Here is a 19810-nt window from a genome sequence, read left to right on the forward strand (position 1 = left end):
GCAAATTCTTCTGCTAGTTGGGGTTTAGTCCAATTCTGCATCCTTCCCTTCAAGGCTCAAGGGTCCAAGATTATCTTCTATGTCTGTGTTAATTGGTTTCCCTTTTCTTTGTTGAAGAGGGTCTGTGCAATCCTTCTGCCTAGTCTGCCATCTTCGATTTTTTGTCTTTTTAATGTTGAGGTATTGAAGTTTTCTATAAATTCTAGAGATAAGTCCCTTGTACCAGTCTATGTCATTGCCAAATATTTTTTCCCAATCTATAGGTTCTCATTTGACTGTTTTGGAGAAGTCCTTGGAAGCACATAAAAATTTAATTTTTAGAAGGTCCCTTTCATCTAGTTTCTTTTCTACTGTTTGTGCATTTTGTATTATGCTTGATAGTCTATTTATGCCATATAGTAAAAAATAAACCAAACTCACTGCCATGGAGTCAGACCTGACTCATAGAGACCCCTCCTTGAGTTTCTGAGGTGGTATCACTATGGAAATAGATTTCTCAACCTTCCTTCAGAGGAATGGCTAGTGGGTTTGAACTACCAGCCCTCTGGTTAGCAGTCAAATACCTTAGGCACTATGCCACCAGAGCTCCTATGCCATATATTAGGGCCCCTTGATTTGTCCCTAGTTTTTCCTTGAGGAACTTTATAGTTTTATGCTTTACATTTAAGTCTTTGTTCTATCTGGAATTAGTTTTTGTGTATAGTGTGAGGTACAGACATTGTTTCATTTTTCTGCAAATGGATATCCAGTTTCACCAGCACCATTTATTAACAGACATTCTCTTCTCCATTTAATGGATTTCAGCCCTTTGGATGGATCTATTTCTGGGTTCTCAATTCTATTCCATTGGTCTATGTGTGTGTCATTATACCGATACCAGGCAGTTTTGACTACTGTGTCTGTATAATAGGTTTTGAGATCCAGCAGTGTGAGACCTACTTTCTTCTTCTTCAATAGTGCTTTGCTTATCTAAGGTCTTTTTCCTTTCCATATAAAGTTAGTGATTGGTTTTTCCATATCCTTAAAGAATGTTGATGGGATCTGGATTGGGATTGCATTGAATGTATAGATTGCTTTGGGTAGAATTGACATTTTTACAATGTTCAATCTTCCTATGCACAAGCATGGAATGTTCTTCCATTTATGTAGATCTCTTACAGTTTCTTGAAGTAGTCTTTTATTCTTTTCTTTGTATAGGTCTTTTGTGTCCCTGGGAAGATGTATTTCCAGGTATATGCATATTTTTGATAGCTATTGTAAATGGTATTGATTTCCTTATTTCTTTTTCAGTGAACTCTTTGGTGGTGTAGAGGAATCCAAATGATTTTTGGACATTGATCTTATATCCTGCCACGATGCCTGGGTCCCCACCCCACCCTGCCCAGATTTTTCTTTTTTTTAATTTTTGGTGTTTTTTTTATTGTTTGCCACTTGCTGGAGAAGGAATTGGTGGCTCTCACTCAATTAGTGAAGCTGCAGGAGGTGTGAGTGTAGGTGTGTTGTAGGAGCACTGTTGCTGTCTCCCACTCAGTTAGACAAAAACAAAAAAACAACAATCAAATAACCATAAAAAAAGTAAAGGCACATGAACAAAAAGCACACTGTGTAAACACATAAGAATAATCACCAAAAAAAAAGAAAAAGAATAAAAAAAAGCAACATCTGGGGAGAGGGCAGTAAGAGACAAAATGTAGAGTAGAAGAATAAAGAAGAAAAAATGGGAAAAATGCAAAAAGAAAAACAAGGAATGGGGTTAACCATGAAAAAAAGGGGGGGGGTGGAGAACTAGGAATAGGGAAGAGAGAAAAAGCTGAAAACGAACCTGAGAAAGGAAGAATAAAGAGTAATAATAAAAAGGAAAATAATAATAATAATAATAATAATTTCAAAACAGACAAAAACAAACTATTAAAAAAAAAAAAAAGGAAAAAAAAAAGCTGGGCAGGGGGGGTCAGGGGACCCAGGCTTTGTCCAAGCACACAGACTGGGATGGAATTCCTGCTGGCCCAGAAGATGGGTAGAAGTGAGGGATGGCCACACCTCTATTCACCCAGAGGGTGTGGGGTATAAGAGTAACAAGGGGAATATTGCACCTTTCCATTCACTGGTGTCCAGATTGTCCTTATTCCCAGCAAGTGGAGCCTATTCTTAAGTCCTTGGAATCTGGCAGAATGCTGTTGCTTTAAATATCTAAAATGGCCCAACCACTTATAAACATTCAAAATGGCTGCGCCCTTCAGACAGGCTAAAGTCCACAACAGCTCAGCCCGCCTTCTTCTTCACTGCTTCCCCTTTTATTCACCAGCCACCAGTGCAGTCCTCCATGCAGCCCCTGTCAGCAGGGCTGATTTTTAGGTTATTTCTTAGGTCCTGGCACCACTCAGCAGTATCCAAGCTGTCTGTGCCATCAGGATCATGTCTCCTTTTTTGGTGTTTTCATGCAAGCAAAACTCTACTAGTTGGAGTTTAGTTCACTTCTATATCCTTCCCTTCAAAGCTCAGGGCTCCAGGATTATCTTCTGTAGCTCTGTTAGCCCCCCTTTTCTTTGTTGAAGAGGGTCTGTGCAGTCTTTCTGCCTATTCTGCCATCTTACTGGAACTCTTTGCATTCACTTCTGCCCAATGGATGGGCTATCCTTACTCTATTTAATAGCCAACCACTGTACATGTACACAGGTTCTTCCCTCTCTCTCCTACATAAAGACTTTGCTCTGACAATTATTCTTTCTTTTCTTAGCTATCATTTCACCCACTTGCTACTGGACCATTCCAATAAACATGCACACATGCAGTAACATACTCCATTTTTAGAAAATTTCCTTTTGATACTGTGAACTTCCCTAGTTGCCACCCCATTTTCTTTGAACAAGAGCCCTCCAAGAATTGTTCATGTTCACTTTACCCAGTCACTCTCCTCTTACTCACTTCTCAACCTTCTCTAATCAGACAGCCATGCTCACCACTGAACTGCACTTGTTCTTAAGTTTACCAAACACCTCTGTTTGGACAAATGCACAGTTTAACTCTATCTTATTCTTACATTATCAGCAACATTTGACACAGTTACTTTTTGATATGTCCTCTTTATTTGGCTTCCAGGATGCCACTTTTTCTTTGTTTTTCTCCTCCCTTACTGACCTCTCCTTCTCAATTTCCTTTGCTGAAGAATGGTCCTCCTGATATCAGATTTTTGGATCCCAGGGCTCAATTCTTAGATATCATCTCTGCTCTTTCTATGCTCAGTCCCTAGAATATCTCATGAAGTCTCAGCATTTAAAAGGTCTTGTTGATGTGAGGTGCCATTGAGTCAGCTCTAACTCATAGCAACCCTATGTACAACAGAACAAAACAGTGCCTGATCCTGCATCATCCTCAAAATCCTTGCTATGTTTGAGCCCATTGTTGTAGCCACTGTGTTAGTCCATCTCACTGAAGATCTTTCCCTTTTCTGCTGACCCTCTACTTCACCAAGCATGATATCCTTCTCCAGGGATTGGTCCTTTCTGATAACATGACCAATGTGGGTGAGATAGAGTCTGGTCATTCTCAATTCTAAGGAAGATTCTGGCTGCACTTCTTCCAGGACATATTTGTTCATTTCTTGGGCAGTCTATGATATTTTCAGTATTCTTCACCAACACATTTCAAAAGTCTTGACTATTTTTTGGTCTTCCTTATTCATTATCCAGCTTTCACATGCATATTAACTTAACTTACTGCCATTGAGTCCTGTCCAACTCATAGCAACCCTCCCTGGGTTTCCGAGACAGTATCACTACAGAAGTAGATTGTCCATGCATATTAAGGGATTGAAAATACCATGGCTTGAGTTAGATGCACCTTAGTCTTCAAAGTGATAACTTTGCTCTTCAAAGCTTTAAAGAGGTCTTTTGCAGCAGACTTGCCCAGTGTGATATGATGTCTGATTTATTCACTAGCTGCTCTATGTGTGTTGATTTTGAAACCAAGGAAAATGAAATGCTTGACAACCTCAGTCTTTTCCATTTATAGCAATGTTACTTATTGGTTCAGTCATGAGGACTTTTGTGTTTTTTTTATGTTGAGGTCTCTGACCATACTGTGACCTTTGATCTTCATCAGTAAGTGCTTTAAGTCATCTATACTTTCAGCACAAGATTGTGTCATCTGCATATTGCAGGTTGTTAATTAGTCTTCCCCTTCAGCACTATACCACCAGAGTTCCCAATCTTCTTGCCACATTCTTCTTCATGTAATCAGTTTTTTAGATTATTTGCTCAGCACATAGATTGAATAAGTATGGTGAAAGGATACACCCCTAATGCACACCCTCCGTGATTTTAAATCATGCAATATCCCCTTGTTCTGTTTGAGCAGCAGCCTCTTGGTCTATGTACAGGTTCCTCATTAGCACAGTTAAGTGTTCCAGAATTCCCATTCTTCACAATGTTATTCATTATTTGTTATGCTCCACACAGTAGAATGCCTTTGCATAGTCAATAAAACATAGGTAAACATGTTTCTTGTATTCTTTGCTTTCTGTCTACATCCATCTGACAGCAGCAGTGATATCCCTTAATTCACCTCCTCTTCTGAATCCAGCTTGAATTTCTGGAAGTTCTCTATCAATATACTGCTGGAACTATTTTCATATGATCTTCAGCAAAATTTACTTGCATGTGATATTAATGATATTGTTCAATAGCCTTTAAATACAATATTACAAATCATATCCAAACTCACATCTGCAACTGCTTTCTTGGTATCTCCATTAAGACACATAGTAGGCCTCATACATGTAACTTAGCCAAAACAGAACTCTATAAAAGGGGGGGAAAAAGAAGAAGAAGAAGAAGACCAGGTTTGCTAGTCTGAGAGAGCCTGATGGAACCACTTAGACTATGGCCCTTAGTTGCACTTTAGGTCTGGAATTGAACACACTCCTGTGGCTTCCAGCCAAACGAAAGACAGGCATATGTGCTCAACATTTACAGTAGGTAGATACACACCTTGGAGAGATCAATCATGGGAGAACAGAAGGGCTGGGCATTCACAGGGATACAAATCAGGGGGTAGGAGTGCATGGGAGGGAATGACACAGGGAAGAGGTAAATATGGGAAGGAAGGACAGGGGAAATTGTGAAGTGGGAGGGGAAGTGCATTGTGGTAAATTGTAGCCAATGTCATGAGACAAAGTGTATGTGAGTTGCTGTATAGAAAGTGAATTTGCTCTGTAAACTTTCACCCAAATCACAATTAAAAAAAAAAAAAAAAAATTAACACTTTATCTCCCCCATTACCCATTTCTTCCCTTGTTGTTCCTTATCTCAGTAATGGAAGCAATATCCACTCAGGTGTTTGGGCCAAAAACCGTTGTTTTGGTGCCATCTTTGACTCCCTTCTTTCTATTATCTATAAAGTCTACATTCAACAAGGGGCTCTGGTGGCATACTGGTTAGAGCATTCAGCTGCTAACCAAAAGATCAGCAGTTCAAATCCACCAGCTGTTCCATGGAAGAAAGATGAGGTAGTCTATTTCCATAAGGATTTACAGCCTTGGAAACCCTATGGAGCAACTCTACTTTGTCCTATAGGGTCACTGTGAGTTAAAATCCACTCAGTGGCAGTGGATTTGGTTTTTATTTTTCCACATTCAACTGAACAGCAAAATGTATCAGCATCTTCACTGCTATTCCTTGAATCTAAGATTCCATCTGCTATTGCCCATATTTCAGTAGTTGATGTCTCTATTATGACTCTTGCCCTCCTGTAGCAGAGTGGTCATTACAATTTTAGAGTCAGATTTTACCACTTCCTTTGACAAAACCTTCCAGTGGTTCCTAACCCATTTAGAATGAAATCCAAAGCTCCTACTCTGATTTTCATAGACTTTCATGATATGGACCCTCCTTATCCTTCTGACTTATTTTCCTTCCTCTCTCCCTTGTAGACAGCCTTTTTGAGCTACATCTGCTTGCCCCCTTCCCAATGTTCCTTAAACATGAGTACGACCTTAGAACTTACTATTCTCTCTGACTGGATTTCTCTTCCTGTAAGAATTCTAATGGCCAGCTCTCTCACTTTATTCATGTTTCTGCTCAGATATTGCCTAATGATCTTCCTTTAAAAAAAAAAAAAACAAAACTCACTGCTGTCGAGTCAGATCTGACCTATAGTGACCCCTCCTTAAGTTTCCAAGGCTGTATCACTACAGAAGTAGATTGCCTAACCTTCCTTCCAAGGAGTGGCTGGTGGGTTTGAACCTCTGGTTAGCAGTCAAGTGCCTTAGGAACTACGCTACAAGAGTGCCTATTTAAACATGTATAATATACTTAAATATAAAATGTTGTTGTTGTTGTTATGTGCCATCGAGTCGACTCTAACTCATAGCGACCCCTGCTTGGGTTTCCAAGGAAGTATTATGACAAAATAGGTTGCCCAATCTTCCTTCTGAAGAGTGGCTGATGGGTTTGAACCACGAACCTTCCAGGGAGCTGTCAGGTGCCTTAAGCACTACACCACCAGAGGTCCCAAATATAAAATAATATAATAATAATAATAGTAAGGAGCTCCCACAGAATGTGAAACTTATCAAACAATACCATTAATATCACATGCAAGTAAAATCTTATTCAAGATACTTCAAAAACGGTTGCAGTAGTATATTGACAAAGAACTTCCAGAAGTGCAAGCTGTATTCAGAAGAGGACATGGAATGAGGGATATCATTTCTGATGTCAGATGGATCTTGGCTGAAAGTAAAGAATACCAGAAAGATGTTGTTGCTGTGGTTAGGCACTGTCGAGTCAGTCCAATTCATAGCAACCCTACGCACAGCAGAAGGAAACACCACCCGGTCTTGCGCCAGCTCCATGATCCTTGCTATACTTAAGGCCATCGTTGCAACCACTGTGTCAGTCCAGCTCTTGAGGGCCTTCCCCTCTTTCGTTGATCCTCCATCTTAACGAGCGTGACATCCTTCTCCAGGGAATGGTCCCTTCTGACAACATGACCAAAGTAGGTGAGATGAAGTCTGGCCACTCTTGTTTCCAAGGAGCATTCTGGCTGCACTTCCTCCGGGACAGATCTGTTGGTTCTTTTAGCAGTCCACGGTACTTTCAGCATTCTTTGCCAGCATCACAACTCAAAAAGTATCAATTCTTCTTTGGTCTTCCTTATTCATTATCCAGCTCTCACTCACATGCATAGGTGGTGATTGAAAATATCTTGGTTTGTGTCAGGCGCACCTTAGTCCTCAAGGAGACATCCTTGCTCCTCAGCACTTGAAAGGGGTCCCTTATGGCCAAATTGCCCAGTGCTATACGTCATCTTAAGTCCTGACTGCTGCTGCCATTGGCATAGATTGTAGAACGAAGCAATGTGAAGCCTTTGACAACTTCAATCTTGTCTCCATTTATCATGATGCTGCTTATAGGTCCAGTTGTGAGGATTTTTGCTTTCTTTATAATGAGGTGCAAACTGCAGACTATAGTCTTCAATCTTCATCAGTAAGAGCTTCAAGTCATCCTCACTTTCAGCAAGCAAAGTTGTGTCATCAGCCTATCATAGGTTGTTAATGAGTCTCCCTCAAAGCCTGATGCCACATTCTTCTTCATATAGACCAGCTTCTCAGATCATTTGCTCAGCATACAAACTGAGTAAGTATGGTGAAAGGATATAACCCTGACTCACTTCCTTCTTGATTTGTTGTTTGAACAACAGCCTCCTGGCCAATGTCCAGATTCCTCATAAGCATAATCAGGTGTTTTGGAATTCCCATTCTTCTCAATGCTATCCACAATTTGTTATGATCTACACGATCAAATGCCTTTGCATAGTCAATAAAACACAAGTAAACATTCTTTGCTTTGAGCCAGGATCCATCTGACAGCAGCTATGATATCCCTTGTTCCACATTTTCTTCTGACTCCATCTTGCACCTCTGGAAGTTCTCTGTCAATATACCGCTGCAAATGTTTTTGAATTATCTTCAGTAATATCTTACTTGAGTGTGATATTAATGATATCGTTCAATAATTTCCACATTCTGTGGGATCACCTTTCTTTGGAATGGGTACAAATATGAATCTCTTCCAGTTAGTTGTCCAAGTAGCTGTCTTCCAAATCTCTTGGCATAGCCAAGTGAGTGCCTCCACTGGGGCATCTGTTTGTTGAAACATCTCAATGGGTATTCTGTCAATTCCTGGACCCTTGTTCTTCGCCAGTTCCTTCAGCAAACTTTTGACTTCTTCCTTCAGTAGCATTGGTCCTTGATCATATGCCACCTCCTGAAATGGATGAAGATCTACCAGTTCTTTTTGGTTCAGTGACTGTGTATTCCTTTCATCTTCTTTTGATATTTCCTGCATCATTCAATATTTTGCCCACAGAATCTCTCAATATTGCAACTTGAGGCTTAAATTTTTCCTCAGTTCTTTCAACTTGAGAAATGCTGAGTGTGTTCTTCCCTTTTGGTTTTCTAATCCCAAGTCTTTGCACAATTCATTATAGTAATTGTCTTTGTCTGCTCGAGCTGCTCTATGAAATCTTCTGTTCAGCTTTTTTATCTTGTCATTTCTTCCATTTGCTTTAGCTACTCTCTTCTCAAGGGCAAGTTTCAGAGTCTCCTCTGTCATCCATTTTGGTCTTTTCTTCTTTTCTCATCTTTTTAGTGACCTCTTGCTTTCCTCATGGATGATGTTCTTGATGTCATACCACAATTCTTCTGGTTTTCAGTCATTGGTGTTCAATGCATCAAATCTATTCTTTAGATGGTCTCTAAATTCAGGAGGGATATAATCAAAATCATATTTTGGCTCCTGTGGACTTGTTTTAACTGTCTTTAATTTCAAGTTGTATGTGAACAGTTGATGGTCTGTCCCACTATCAGCTCCTGGCCTGGTTTTGGCTGAAGATATTGAGCTTTTCCATCACCTCTTGCCACAGATGTAGTCATTCTGATTCCTGTGTGTTCCATCTGGTGAAATTCTCGTGTATAGTCACCATTTGTGTTGTTGAAAAATGGTGTTTGCAATGAATAAGTCGTTGGTCTTGCAAAATTCTACCATGTGATTTCTAGCATCATTTCTATCACCAAGGCCAAATTTTCCAACTACTGGTGATTCTTCTTAGTTCCCAACTTCTGCATTCCAGTCACCAGTGATAATTAACACATTCTGATTGCATATTCGGTCAATTTAAGACTGCAGAAGCTGATAAAAATCTTCATTTTCCTCATCTTTGGCTTTGGTAGTTGGTGCATAAATTTGAATAATAGTAGTATTAACGGGTCTTCCTTGTAGGCATTTGGATATTACCCTATCCCTGATAGCATTTACTTCAGGACATATCTTGAAACATCCTTTGTGATGACGAATGTCACGCCATTCCTCTTCAAATTGTCATTTCCAGTATAGTAGATCACATAGTGGTCTGATTCAAAATGGCCAAAACCAGTCTAAGCTCACTAATGCTTAGAATATCAATCTTTATGTGCTCCATTTCACTTTTGACAACTTCCAATTTTCCTAGATTCATGCTTTGTACATTCCATATTCCAATTATTAATGGGTGTTTGCAGGTGCTTCTCCTCAATTTGAGTTATGCTACATGAGCAAATGGAGGCCTTGAAAGCTTTACCTTATCTATATCATTAAGGCTGTTCTATTCTGATGATGCAGCTCTGTTCTGGTCCTATTTTGAGAGCCTTCTGAATTAAATGGCTTATCCTCCTGCACTGTATTGGACACTGGGCTATTCATAAAGTTGCACAGTAATGTATCAGACAGTGTTTCTCTGCTACTCATAAGGTTTTCCCTGGCCAATTCTTTGACAAGTGGTTGGCCTCCTCCTTCTTCCTAGTCTGTCTCAGTCTGTAAGCTGTTGAGACCTGTGCACCATGTGCAAACCCTCCTGGGTTTGAGACACCGGTGGCACAGCCTTAAGCCTCACAGCAACATGCCACCACAGTAGGAAAAACTTACAGACAAGTTTGTCTCTGTTAGCTTGTCAAAACCTCTCCATCCTCCCACCTTCCCCTTCCGTAGATCCTTACCTCTTTCCAGCTGCTTGGGCAGGGCATTGCCTGGGTCCCCAGCTTTACCTGGGTCCCTGTCTCTGCTTCCTCACTCTGTCCTGGTCCCCACCCCACCCCAGGTTTTCTCTGCTGTCCTGCCACTTGGGAGGGGCTTGGCCTGCACACTCAGCCTTACCTGGATCCCTACCTCTCCTTCCTTGCTCACACAAAGATGTTTACTTGTGTTTCATTGACTATGCAAAAGCATTAGATTGTGTGGATCATAACAAATTGTGGATAACATTCAGAAGAATGGGAATTCTAGAACATTTAATTGTACTCATGAGGAACTTGTAGATAGACCAGGAGGCTGTTATTCATACTGAACAAGGGGACACTGCATAGTTTAAAATCAAGAAGGAAGTGAGTCAGGGTTGTATCCTTTCACCATACTTATTCAGTCTATATGCTGAGCAAATGATCCAAGAAGCTGGACTATATGAAGAAGAATGTAGCATCAGGATTTGAGGGAGACTCATGAACAACCTACCATAGGCTGATGACACAACTTTGCTTGCTGAAAGTGAGGATGACTTAAGCACTTATTGATGAAGATTGAAGACTACAGTCTGCAGTTTGCACCTCATTATAAAGAAAGCAAAAATTCTCACAACTGGACCAATAGACAGCATCATAATGAGTGAGAAAAAGCTGAAGTTGTCAAAGATTTCATATTATTTGTTTTTACAATCAACACAAATGGAAGCTGCAGTCAAGATATCACATGCTGTATAGCATTGGGCAAATTTGCTGCAAAAGACCTGTTTAAAGTGCTGAAGAGCAAAGATATCTCCCTGAAGACTAAGGTGCCCCTGACACATAGTTATTTCAATCACCTCATATGCATGTGAGAGCTGGACAAATAAGGAAGACCAAAGAAAAGTTGATGCTTTTAAGTTGATGTTGGTGAAGAATGCTGAAAGTACCATGGACTGCTAAAAGAACTAACAAATCTGTCCTGGAAGAAGTGCAGCTAGAACCTTGGAAAAGAGAATGGCCAGACTTCGTCTCACCTACTTTGGTCATGTTGTCAGAAGGAACCATTCTCTGGAGAAGGATATCATGCTTGGTAAAGTGGAGGGTCAACAAAAAAGGGTCAGGCCCTCAACAAGATGAATTGGCACAGTGGCTACAATGATGGGCTCAGATATAGCAAGGATTGTGGAACTGGCATAAGACCAGGCAGTGTTTCATTCTGCTGTGCATAGGGTCGCTATGAGTCGGAGATGACTGGATGGCACCTAACAACAATAACAACAACAACAAGGAGCTCTGGTAGTGTAGTAGTTAAGGTTTTTGGCTGCTACCAAAAGCTCAGTGGTTCGAACCCACCAGTTGCAGTGCAGAAGAAAGATGGGGCAGTCTGCATCTGGAAACCCAATGAGGGTCACTATGAGCCAGAATTGACTTGATGGCAGTGAGAATAATAATAGTAATAATAATAATAATAGCTAAAGGAGCCCTGATGACACAATGGTATCTAATGGAAAGGTTGGTGATTTGATCCCACCCTGCAGTTCTGTGGGAAAAAGACCTATCTTCTTCCAGAAAGATTGCAGCCTACAAAATGGTATGGGGCAGTTCTTCTTTGTCATATGGGGTCACTATCAGTCAAAAGCAACTCAATGGGACCTACAACAATCATAATTAATAATTATTTAATAATTACTGTAACCCAAAATAAAGTATTTTACTTACATTATCTCTCAACAATAACGGAAATATTATTATTCCCATTTTTAAAATGAGAAAATAGTCTCAGAGTTGCTAGGTGATTTTTCTTACCTCCAAAATCTGTGCTTTTGAGTTTCTGACTGGTTTGTAACAAATACTGATATAAGAGATTCATTCAAGTTATACCTGTTCAAAAAGTTAATTCAACAAACAAAAGTATCTTGTCATTAAAAAAAAAAAAAGGAATAGGATTTAGTTTCACTTATTACTGTTAAATTCTATACCAAAACCAAAGTCACTGCCATGAAGTAGATTCTGACTGAAAGTGACCCCCATAGGGTTTCCATGACTTTAATCTTTTACAGAATCAGACCGCCTCATCTTTCTCCTGCTGAGCAGCTAGTGAGTTTGAACCCCTAAACTTTTGGTTAGCACCTAAATGCCTTAACTGAGGCACCACTAGAGCTCCTTGTTAAGCTCTAAACCCATCCCACTGCCCTCGAGTTGGATCTGACTCATAGCGACCCCTCCTTGGGTTTCCGAGGTGGTATCACTACGGAAATAGATTGCCAAACCTTCCTTCTGAGGAGTGGCTGGGGGGTTTGAACGACCAGCGTTCTGGTTAGCAGTCAAATGCCTTAGGCACTACACCACCAGAGCTCCCGTTAAACTCTATAGAACTATTAAAATGCATTTCTCTGATATATTTTATCTAACCATTATGCTAAATTCAGGACAATTTGCAAGAGGTTCAACTAGACTAGGAAAAGTAACATAATATGCAATTTATAATGTATTTGAATAACAGGAGGGCAAAGTGAGAAGGATCAACTGACTATTTAAAACAAATGAGGAAAAATTTATATCCATACCCTCTGTCATTGAGTCAATTCCAATTTCTAGCCACTCTGCAGCAAAAGGTAGAATTGCCCTGTACCGTTTCCAAGGCTGTAATGTTTTCGGAAGCAGACTGCTGCATCTTTCTCCCCGTGAGTGACTGGTGGATTCATACTGCCAACTTTTCAGTTAGCAGCTGATCACTTAACCACTGCACCACCAAGTCTTCTAAAGAAGATTATGGTTTTTATATTTGCAGGAGCTCTGGAGGTGCAGTAGTTAACACATTCAACTGCTAACCAAAAAGTCAGTGGTTCGAGCCACTCTGGGGAAGGAAGATAAGGCAACCTATTTCTGTAATGATTTAAAGCATTGGAAACCCTATGGGGCAGTTCTACCCTGTTTTATAGGGTCTCTATGAGTCTCAAACGTCTTGATGGCATTAGTTTTGGTTTAGTTTTTGGTTTCATATTTTCATGGGTGAAAAATTAAGGCTGGAGTGTGCTCTGTCAGCCAATCATGTATATTCATCATTCAGAAAAACCCAATTTCAGCAAACTTCTGTTCCTCAAGGGAAAAAAAAAGAAAGCAGCAGATTGTTTTATGTGTTGTGGTGGTTAGCTGTCATGGAGATGGCTCACAGAGCCCCTGTGCACAAAGTTTCAGACTATTGACTGTCTTTTGGAGGTAGATGGCCAGTCTTTTCTTTCTGGCCTGTCTTAGTTTGGAATTCCCCCTGAAACCTTTTCAACACCACAGCTTGCATAAGCCTCCACTAACAGACAAATAGTGGCTATATTGTGAGTGCATTGGCTGGGACTCAAACCTGGGTTTTCCACACGGAAGATGAGAATTTTACCATTGAACCACCACTACCCTCTTGCTTTGTATGTGGTGGTGTGATTAAGATGGCAATGGCTGAGCTAGATGGAAAGAATATAAGATCTGGACTATTTCAATATTAGTTTGCTTGGTCTATTGAACAAAGAGTTAATTTTAAATGGTACTTTAATATTTGCTTTACTAAATCCTCTACCTGTTTTCAATTAGGTAAGCAGAAGTACTGGTGGAATGTGTTGCATATTAACTTGTCTTATTGTTTTGGGGCTGGCTTATATAATAATTTAATTGTGTTGAAATGAACAATTAGGAAGTACAGTAGTTCAGGAACGAAAATGTTAAACTAAATGGACTATGTTTAACATTGTTGTTGATCCTGAGGAACAGTTTTTCCAGTATATGGAGCATTTCTATTTCATCCAGCATATGTTCTTCACCGTTTTCTCTGCTCTAATTCATCTGTGGTTGTCGACAGCTCCAGATGGCGTGCTGCCTCCAAGGCTTTCATCTGCCACTCCAACCAGTCTTCAGGTTGTCTGGTCTACACCAGTTCGTAACAACGCTCCCGGCTCTCCCAGATACCAACTCCAGATGAGGCCTGGCCACTCCACCCATGAATTTCTAGAGTGAGCATTCCATTTGGATCATCATGCTATGTTATCTGAGTGTACAATATAGATCTAATTTTTATTACCTTAATTTCTGAAGAATAAGTCAGTTCTCCTTTGCCACAAATATAGGCTACCTTTTAAAAGTTGAAGCAAAGTACAAGCTAACAACCTAGGGAGGAATTATTTTCTTTACAGAGATATCCACTATTAAAATTTATATAGCATCTAAAATAAGATTTATTGATCTTTATCTTGTATTTAATAAAGTAGAGATGTATTTAATACATGTAGTTAATAAAGTGTTTAAAACATGTATTTAATAAAGTAGAGATGCATTTGAACCCAATAGAATGCTGCATGAGTGATGTATGGAAAATTATAATACCTATACAGATACCACATGGCAATCAGTCTCAATACTACAGAATTTACATCTTATATAAACACAAGATTACAGACCCTCAGCCAAACGACCACTTATTTTAAAAGAGATGCTATTCGATGACTGAAAATTACAGTACTTGAATGTGTGCTGACATCCTCTGAAAATTTTTGCAGTGAGATTTTTGTTTGTCTTTTTTATCTGTTTGAATGTCTGAACCTTCCTAATAACCATTTCTTCTCCATATAGGTTATTTTCCAAGCCTTCTGCATCATTAAGCTATGAAGTGAGAGATCTCCAACCGTACACAGAGTATGAATTTCGGCTGGTTGCCTCCAATGCATTTGGCAATGTGCATAGTTCTTGGATTCCATTCCTGACCATGGAAGACAGTAAGTGTCCTGAACAGTACACAGCCAAATGTCCTCTACACTGGGGAGTTTTAAATGTCTTCAGTTTATCCAAAGCTAAGAAATGTCTATTTCCTTGATCTTTAGTAAAAGATTTAGTAATCTTTTCTGGGGTGGGGGAGAAATCTCAAGAGAGAAGAAAAATTTGGGTTTGGAGGACTGAAAGATTAGGTCTACAGACAGGAAGATGTATTCACAATAAATTATGATATGGCCTCATTCTGTCCTTCATGGTGCATCTAGGTACCCCGCAGGAGAAAAGTTGTCATCTCCTGCCCTATGACCAAATGTTACAGTGCTCAGGTTTTGGAGGAATTCTGGCAGGTAGAAGATATTGAAATATAGACCTTACTTCATGAAGCTGTTTAAAGTGTTTTTTAAACAGTTTCCTGGGAACATTCCGTAGCACTTTTACTTGAACCTAAAAACTAGCCTCAATATTCTGATAATATAATCTGATAACAGAGTACAATCTGTTAACAATGATTCTTCATGTATTATAAGGGATAGATTGGAATTGTCTTATTCAACCAATAAAGAGAATTTTCTAGATTTTCTTTCATAAAAAAGTTATATTTGCTTATATATACTTTTACTAGGTTATGTATATAAAATAAATGCATAATCATGATATTTTTATATAAATTACCTCCCTAAAAGCATATATATGGAAATATAATTTTTTTGAAAGTTGGAAATTAAATCATGGTACACAAAGAGAATAGGGATGCTGTATCTCTGAACAATGAGACTTACATGGTTTATTTTGTCAAATCTTTTAATCAAGGACTTCTTAAAAGATTTTGCTGTATTGGCCAATTGCCCTGCTGCCTCTATGTCCCATGAGGCCATAAGTGACTTTCAAATGGGTAGATATTAATCAAAAGATATGATATTTGAAACAGATTATTATATAAAAATATAGTCATTCTATTAAATAAATCATTACATTAACTACAGTCATACCTTGGAGATATTGCAAGTTCTCTTCCAGAACCCCCACAATAAAGCAAATATTGCAATAAAGTGAGTCATGTGATTTTTTTGTATCCTACTTCATATAAAAATTATGTTTAGAATGTACTGTAATCTCACAAGTATGAAATAGCATTATGAAAAAGTTTGAAATATTGTGAGAATTATTAAAATGTAACATAGACACATGAAGTGAGAACATGCTTTTGGAAAAATGATGCCAATAGACTTACTGGATGCAGGGTTTCCACACACTTTCAATTTGCAAACAACATAGTATCTGCAAAGCCCAATAAAGCAATGTACAAGAAAACAAGGTATGTCTCTATATAATTTTATTTCTACAATCATTATTTTAGTAACAAGATATCAAATGAAACATAGTAGAGCATTTTACCTTTTTTAAAGCTTGTTTTATTTAAAAAAATATATAGAGAGAAGATAATTTGAATACTTAACCCTTTCTTCCAAAATGTCTAAACTTACTTCCTGGGGATTAGTTGGGCACTTTACAAGAGCACATCCAGTCATAGTGATCTGAAGGGACTATTTAGTAAACTGTATAATAAATAGTACTGGAGATCCAGCAAGCATTCATGTGCAACTCAAGAATGGTGCAAATGGTTAAAGCACTTGACTCCTTACTGAATGCTGGTGGTTCATGTTCACCCAAATGTGCCTTAGAAGAAAATCCTGGTGATCTAGTTCCAAAAGATCACTGTCATTGAAAATCCTACGCAACACAGTTCTATTCTGACATCCTGAAGTGACTGTGAGTCAGAACCAATGCTACAGAAACTGATTCAAGGCTTCCACCTTTGTTTTAGAGGCAATGTTACATACACTCTGAGAAATCTGACTTTGTGGTCACCACCTATAATACAGATTAAAGAACTTGAGATCTCATATTCAAAATAGAGATTTTTTTAAAAAATAACTTAATATATGTATTTTTTATTTCCTATAGCAGCGTATTTGGTGGTACTCAATAAAAGTTAACTAAAAATAATTTTTCAGGCCATTGCAGAAGTGATGGCTCCATAGAATGCTAGATTGGGACAACAAGAAAGGCTCTCCTTTTTCTGGGACCTGCAATATCCATTCCTATAGAGAAAGGGCAACACTTGGATTTCCTCAGTGGTAATCAGGCCATACATGTTATTGTATAGCCTCCGTGACCTCTTATCTACAACCAAGATGGTAGCACATAAATTAACAAAGTCCAAAACACTTCAAAGAACCAATTAGCACAGCATCCTTTGTTGAGCAACTTATCTCCCATTTCACCTTACCATAAAAGAATTTTTGTTATTTTTGCTGTTGTTACTTGCCATAGAGTAGATTCCAACTCATGATGAACCTATGTGTGCACAGTAGAAGTGCTCCATAGGGTTTTCAAAGCTGTGACCCTTTGGAAGCAGATAGCCGGGCCCATCTTCTGAGGAGCTTCTGGGTCAGTTCAAACTGCCAATCTTTTGACTAGGAGGTGAGCACTTCACCATTTGAACCACCCAGGGACCTAAAGGAAATCTTACAGAGTAAAAAGTATGTGCTTAGAATTACATGCCCAAAGACCTTGTCATTTTTGTGATTTTCGGGTCCTGGATTTGAGGTGAGAAGTATTAATCCTTCATCTTTCTTATATAAGAGTTATTAACACTTAATTACATAGGATATGACAACTCAAGAAACCAGCCCTCATTTTTACTTAAATAACCAATTACCATCACTTCAATTCTGACTCATGGTGACCCCATTACGTCAGAGTAGACTTGTGCTCTATAGAGTTTCAAGTGTCTGATTTTTCAGAAGTAGATTTCCAGGCCTTTCTTCCAAGGTGCTTCTGGGCAGACTTCCACTACTAATCTTTCAGTTAGCAGGTGAATGTTTTAGCTGTTTGCGCTTCCCAGGGACTCTTATTTAAATACTCTCCCTTATACTGATGAACTCCTTCCTGTGCTTTTGTGTGCACACTTGACACTCATCCACATTAACAAAGGGCCAGCTGATGGCCACTTACCCTTTTAGGTTAAGTTACCAGTGCCGTCTCACTCCTGAGACAAGTTGACAATGTGCTCTATATTTTGGGTGTCACTGGAGATGGATGCCATCTCTAAGAGGATGTGCAATTGAGTTGACAAAGACTGAATGATTGGCATTGGGCACAAGCAGTTTTTCTGTCAAGACTTCAAAGTATTGCTTATAAAACCACCTATGCTGACAGCTCCATGCCAGAATTGCACTTTATACTTGATCCTGGCCAGCACCTCCCACTTGCCAAAGTGCAATTTCCAATGTTGAAATTTCACATATCATCTTACAGAATGTAACAGAGACATCACCTCATGCCCACATTTGAATTTCACACCATCAACAGGCATCTTTCTGCATCAACCATAGCCTCAATGCTTCCCTGTGCCCTGACAGGTCATGCCTGGCAATATTTTTAGTTTGATATTTTAAGACAGTGATTTTCATCAAGATTGTGACACAGCTGAAACCGTAAGTAGAATATAGGCAGGAAATGAGCTACAGCCAGAGATGTAAATGTCTGGGTGCAAAGAGAAGTTCTCAGGGATAGAAAAAAGAGCTGTGAGGAATTTTAATAGTTTTTTTTTTTTTTCCCAAAATAATTTGTCATTTACATCTGTGTGCCACCAATATACAGTTCTATGCATTTTTAAAAATCTAGTGTGCTGATGTCAAATAATAATAACACACATTTGCTATGAATATTTTAAATCCTGTTAAATGTATGTTAATAAAAGATGGTTGTTCCAGCCAACTTGGTCAGTGTAGTGTTCAACTATTTGCAACCAGATAATTAAATACAAACAACACAGGAATTTATTATTATTACTCTTCTTCTTATTATTATTATTGGCTGCTACTAGTCCAATAGCAACTGGCATGTCTGTACCTTACAAAAATACTTAAGATTGTGTTAGATTTGGGAATATGTGATTAATAAAATGAAGATATTTACCTAACAGCTGAAAATTTTGGTATCTTGAACAAGGAATAACCATTGTCTGGGTTAGATTATTGTTCCCTCTATTTTTGTGCTTACAAATATTTTCTATACAGTATGTACATGTAGAAATTGTAGTTGCCAGGGAAGGGACATTTCTTTCAATCTCAGCTTAAATGTGAGCATATTATTTTGCTTGTTGTGTCAAATGTAAGATAACCTATCTTTTCCTTAAAAATTTGGATTCCCTAGGCTAGAAAGAGGAGATCTGGTAGCGTAGTGCTTGAAGCACTTGACTGCTAACCAGAAGGCTGGTGGTTCAAACCCACCAGCCACACCTGGAAGGAAGATGGGGCAATCTACTTCCGTAGTGATACTGCCTCGGAAACCCAAGGCGCAGTCGCTATGAGTCGGGACCAACTCGACGGCACATAACAACAACAATAATAGGCTAGTAAGAGTCATTTAATCTGTTTCTCTTGAGGTTTTCCAGGTAACAAGGCTGAAATATAGCATATCTGATTATTTCAGTCATTGTAATGATAAATATACATGGCACAAACAAGCAATTAGATCAACCTACTGATGTTTTCTAAAAATCATTCCCTTACTGCCCTCCAAAAAAAGGGGGGGGGGCGAGGAGGGCCTATAAAAATAGCTATTTACTTGTCACATATTTTTAAAAAGATCTTCAAATATTTGATGATTTCCCCAAATTTATAGGTAAAAATTCCACACTTATATTTTAGGCCTTCATTTAAGAAGCATTACTAAATACACTTAGTGGGTTTTGTACTTTTTTTCCCTGTGGATTTACTTAGACAGTTTTTTTTGATGTGTTAATTGCATTGCTAATAGGCTGTTTATAATTTTTGACTAGAATATGCTCAGACGTAGGCTGATATATCTTACTACCTAAACAGTGAAATTAATTACTACTAAATTTAAGTACTACTGTATTTACTATTATATTACATCTGGTCATAAGGAGAATTATTCTAGTATCTGGGTACCCTGATGTACTTTTCTCTTCAGTAGGCTTCATTACCTTTAATA

At 38.7% G+C, this 19810-nt stretch overlaps 1 protein-coding gene across 1 annotated transcript in view; it reads left to right on the plus strand.

The window, feature by feature from the left end:
- Positions 1 to 19810, plus strand: part of USH2A (usherin) — a 1482371-nt gene that overhangs the window by 956113 nt on the left and 506448 nt on the right. The window contains exons 38-39 of the mRNA XM_007952540.1: positions 13881 to 14031; positions 14648 to 14790. Of these exons, the coding sequence (XP_007950731.1) occupies positions 13881 to 14031; positions 14648 to 14790 (294 nt within the window). The remainder of the gene's footprint in view (positions 1 to 13880; positions 14032 to 14647; positions 14791 to 19810) is intronic.

Source organism: Orycteropus afer, unplaced genomic scaffold, assembly GCF_000298275.1.
Source record: "Orycteropus afer afer isolate SDZICR_OR568_19922 unplaced genomic scaffold, OryAfe1.0 scaffold00013, whole genome shotgun sequence".
Lineage (NCBI taxonomy): Eukaryota > Metazoa > Chordata > Mammalia > Tubulidentata > Orycteropodidae > Orycteropus > Orycteropus afer.